The sequence below is a fragment of the Bombina bombina genome, chromosome 6, assembly GCF_027579735.1.
Source record: "Bombina bombina isolate aBomBom1 chromosome 6, aBomBom1.pri, whole genome shotgun sequence".
In the NCBI taxonomy this organism is placed as follows: Eukaryota; Metazoa; Chordata; class Amphibia; order Anura; family Bombinatoridae; genus Bombina; species Bombina bombina.
The window spans coordinates 1,064,905,882-1,064,910,954 of NC_069504.1; the positions used below are offsets into that span (position 1 = coordinate 1,064,905,882).

Genomic DNA, 5,073 nt, shown 5'->3' on the forward strand with positions numbered 1-5,073 from the left:
AAAGATACAAACAATATCAATAAAGTGTGTACCTTGGGGATTAGAACACTGATTTAAGCTATTTGCAGTTTTTGCCAAGGCCAAAAATTATTAGCAGACATGTTTTGCAGAACAATTATAATTTAGAACCACATCCTTTAATTTCATTGTCTGCCATAATCAATACAATTTCAGCACTCTCTTCTATCCAAGGGGGCTAATGCCGTTTCCACAGTTGTCTCCAATCACAAGCACAGATTGGTTCTATGGTGCGCACCAGACTGCATTTAACAGGGCAATTATTTGAAGGAACAGAAAGCACAAACCAAAAATCTGTTTTTATATAAAATGCATTTTACAAATAGGCAGTAACAAATATAAAGGAATATGTTCACCTTTTGATAAAAAAAAAACAATCAGGAATTTCAGCTGATATTCATTTACCTTAAGGTCACAATATTTACTACACAACATAGATATAATAGCATGTCCAGTACTGTTTCTTTCACAGCTTAATAGGGTTTACAGAGCATTCTGTTTTTAAGCACATTTTATTTTTGCTACTGTAGTATCAAGTGACTTTATATTACAATTTGCCATCTCCTGAATACACCAACTGAATCCTGGGTTGGCAGAGAGGAAGGTTATGCTGATAGGGTTAACGGGCTAGAACCTTTACGTACACTCCGTCTTTAGGTCTCAGAGTGCTCACTGCAGTGATCTGGAGAGGGATCTGGAATTTAGACAAAAAATTGAAATGGTCTCAGCTATGCATGTAACTTTAAAAAGGACATTAACACTAAATAAATGCTATATCGAATGAAGCATTCAAAGAAAATATTAGTCTGGAAATAACATGTAGATGATTTTTTTTTAAGTTTGATTAGCTGTTTAAATAGTGACAATATACGTGTAAAGTTTTAGTGTCTATAAAACAATGGGAGCTGCCATATTTTAACTTAGGTTACCTTCTCTGCTGTGGTCAATTAGGGACAGTTATTAATAGGTCACTAGAGCGTGCAGCCAATGGCTGTGTGAAATATAACAGTGTTCATTCTTACTGGAACTGAAAGCTCACAATTTCAGAATTGAATTACAGACAGGAAAGGGGGCAAAATAAGTAATCAAAATATATTTCAGTATTTTTTTTATATATATATATACAATTTATCATTTTGTATAAACCATCTCAAAGTGTTTAATATTAGCCACCCAAGATAAATATCTTTGTATCTTTCCAGTGCTACATATTCCTATTAACACTTGACCAAAATCCTTTCTTTCCAACAGGTGAGAGCCCTTTGCATGTGGCAAATGTCAAATCTGAAATATGATTTCTATATTGCCCGGTAACAATTTACTTTATCCTGTAATATAACAGTCAACCAAAATCAAAATGGTGCCTAGCTGTGTTAGGAGATGTATTTTGCTTGTTACCTGAGTAAGAGGACATTGCTGGAAGGTAAACTTCTGAAGAACACGAAAAAGGGTTATCTTAGCATTTAGAATAGCAAGCCTCATCCCAATGCAGCTACGGGGTCCGGCCCCAAAGGGGAGGTATGTAAAGGGGTGTCGTTTCTTCTTCTCCTCCATGGTGAACCTGAAAAAGAGAGTTTATCATCCACAAATAAAGATGTGGTTATATATTTAGCCTTAACATGTACACTACTTAGTTTTGTTGCATTATTCGATTAATATGTTGGCAAATACCATATTGCCCCGAGTATAGGCCGCACCCGATTATAAGCCGCACCCTTAAAGTTTGGTGCCACTTTACAGAAAATGTAATTTGCACCTCCACACTGCTTCTCCTCTCGCTACAAAATTTTTCAGGCACAGTGATCAGGCTCCACAATCAGCTTGAGCCAGCCTCCAAGTCAAATCAGCGCTGCGGAATCTGTTGGCGCTCTACAAATAACCGATAATAATAATAATAAAAAACTGTAACTATGTGCAAATAGTGTCCGTTCAGTTACATATGTATAAATTATAAATGTCTATATATGTGCAAAGTGGACTGTGAGACCAAACGTTAATTGCAAAGGACGCTTAAACATCTGTCAGATGCTCCATGCTCACAGTAATGCCTCTATTTAGTCCTAAACTCAGGAGGGTTGTAGTGACTGAGGACCGTGGGTATGGGGAAGTCAGGTTATGTGCTCGGTGTTCGGGTAAAATGTATGTATGTAAGGGAAACTACCTTGTCATCAGAGGCTTCTGCGCAGACCTCCGCTACTCCTTGTGCCGATCCTCGCGTCCCACATAATCATAATCGATAGTCCCAGTCAAGCCCCTTAGAGCAATACGTATCTGCCTATAGATAGTTCTATTCCGCTGAACAACAGAAACCAACCTCTGGGAAAATTAAACAGCGGCCCCAGTAGCAAAAAATGAAGAAGATCCGGGTGTTGAACTTTATTTATCGTCAGCAAAAAACATCATATAGACATGTCTATATGACTGAAGCTAAATAAAGTTCACCTTTTAACTTTAACACCCGGGATCCTCTTCATTTTTTGCCATCTCCTCGTCTGTCCGCCCACTGCCCAGCCCCAGACGCCCACAGCAGCTCCCATCGTCACGCTCCTCACTGCTGCTGTCTACTTCTATCTGCTCCAGCCTCCAACCGCCCTTAGCACACACGCTGATGCCAAAAACGGCAAATAACATCTGATTATAGGCCGCACCCCTAATTTAAAGATTTTCATTAGGGGAAAAAAGTGCGGCCTATACTCGGAACAATACGGTAATATAACATTTTAGTAATCCTAGTAGATCAAGACAGAAATGTATTTTCTTTACCTTTCTGGCCTAAATTTCTCAGGCTCAGGCCAAAACCGGGGATCCATTTGTATACATCCAATGGGGATTTCCACCACAGCGCCAGCTGGGATTTTATGACCCAGTACTGTACAATCGTGAGTTGCTTCCCTGGCAAATCTAGACATAAAAACCCCACACAAAAAAAAATGTTTTTTTTTATACAGGTTACACGTGTGTGTGTGTGTGTGTGTGTGTATATATATATATATAATTAGCACATGTTCCAGCACTCCAGCTTCAAATACTGATGAAGCACCTGGGTGCAATCCTCAATGGAATGTAGATAAGAGCTAGGAAAGGGAGGGCACTCTCAGGATTTATATACGTCAAAGTTAATTTATTGTTTTTCACAACAACATTAGTAAGTCATAAGGATAGGTCGACGTTTCGGCTTACATAGAAGCCTTCATCAAGACAAGTGAACAACTCATAATGGCGACTTGCAGCCGCACACAACAACACCGATGTGTGCGGCTGCAAGTCGCCGTTATGAGTTGTTCACTTGTCTTGATGAAGGCTTCTATGTAAGCCGAAACGTCGACCTATCCTTATGACTTACTAATGTTGTTGTGAAAAACAATAAATTAACTTTGACGTATATAAATCCTGAGAGTGCCCTCCCTTTCCTAGCTCATATATATATATATATATATATATATATATATATATATATATATATATATATATATATATATATATATATATATATATATATATATAATAAGAGATAATCAGATGCCCTGTGATATGTGTACTGAAATCAAGAGATATAAAACAGTCTGCAGTGGCTTATATTTAACAGAAACCATTGCAATATGTATTATTTATCATTGTAACAGGATTTTGTCTTTTATTTCTCATTGGTGCAAGCTCCATTACTTCCTGTCAGAGACTTACACGGGGCTGGGGTCCCTACAGGAAGACATTTATAGCTTGATGCCATAAATCTTCTAGAGCAACAGTGCATGCTAGAAAAACAGATCGCGTTCTTGCACATGCTCAGAAGAGGCAGAATGCAACTTAAAGGGACATACTACTCATATGCTAAAATCACTTGAAACTGATGCAGTATTGCTGTAAAAAGCTGACAGGAAAATATAACCTGAGCATCTCTATGTAAAAAAGGAAGATATTTTACCTCACAACTTCCTCAGTTCAGCAGTAAGTTCTGTGTATAAAAATATACTTCAGCAGTTGCTCAGCTGCAGGTAAAATAAAAATAAAAAATAAGAAATGAACAGCAGCCAATCAGCATCAGCTCACTCCCTTAGCTGTCCCGGAACTAGGGTTGCCACCCGTCCCTTAAAATTCAGAACACTTATAAGTTACACATGCTGCAGGGTGTGCAAGGAGGAATATGAATAATTATGTCCAGAAACACAATACATGTTCCTCCTTGCACACCCTGCAGCATGTGTAACTCATAAGTGTCCAGGAAAACATGGCTGAGGCGGCAACCATACCCGGAACAGACATACTGATTTGCTGCTTAGAGGTCCTTTACAATGGGATGTGGCAACTGAGGAATTTTTGAGGTAAAATATCTTTCTTTTTAACATAGAGATGTTCAGGAGATATTTTCTAGTCAGCTTTTTACAGCTATGCTGCATCACTTTCAAATGTTTCAACATTTGTGTATCATGGCCCTTTAAGTTCTCTGCATGTCTGCCCTCTAATCTAGCTGTAGGCAGTGGCTACACTGAGAATTTCTAGGTGCTTTTTTTTTTATAGAAACAAGAAAATTGCTTCTTTTTTAACCCCTTACTGCCGGGGTACATGTCCTTAGATTGGAATGAAGTGCTCATGTAAACACTTGCTGTAAAAATGAAATCACATGATCATTGATGCAACTATGTCTCTCTGTATAAACATACCTGAATGCAGGAGGATACATGCGTAGCGTCTCAGATATTACCATGTCCATGTAGGGAAGATCATGTACGGTATAATAATCAGCTGTGTCCTGTGGGAGAAAGGGGACATTTAGATAGGAATATGTCACTTTCTTTGCAGGACAACCTACGTTAAAGAGAACATCTACAAACATATTTAAATGGATTGAACTTAAGAAAAGCTTTATATAGAATAGAAAAAAATGCTTTTTCATTTATTCATTTTTAAATCCCTGTGACATCCCTGATTTATTCTGTATAGGCATGTAATACTCCAGGTAAAGTAATATAAGCAATTTAGCACCATTACACAATGAGACTAAAACCTAAAAGATGAATAATCTGATTTCAAATAAAGATGCCTGGGTTCATTTTTCAC

At 37.9% G+C, this 5,073-nt stretch overlaps 1 protein-coding gene across 2 annotated transcripts in view; it reads right to left on the reverse strand.

The window, feature by feature from the left end:
- Nucleotides 1-297: 297 nt before the first annotated feature.
- The window catches only part of TBXAS1 (thromboxane A synthase 1), a 268,516-nt gene continuing 263,740 nt past the window's right edge, over nucleotides 298-5,073 (reverse strand). For both annotated transcript variants that reach the window (XM_053718933.1, XM_053718932.1), the window contains exons 12-15: nucleotides 4,677-4,765; nucleotides 2,782-2,919; nucleotides 1,417-1,579; nucleotides 298-712 (exon numbers count right to left, since the gene is read on the reverse strand). In XM_053718933.1, coding sequence (XP_053574908.1) covers nucleotides 638-712; nucleotides 1,417-1,579; nucleotides 2,782-2,919; nucleotides 4,677-4,765 — 465 coding nt within the window. In that variant the 3' untranslated portion in view covers nucleotides 298-637. The remainder of the gene's footprint in view (nucleotides 713-1,416; nucleotides 1,580-2,781; nucleotides 2,920-4,676; nucleotides 4,766-5,073) is intronic.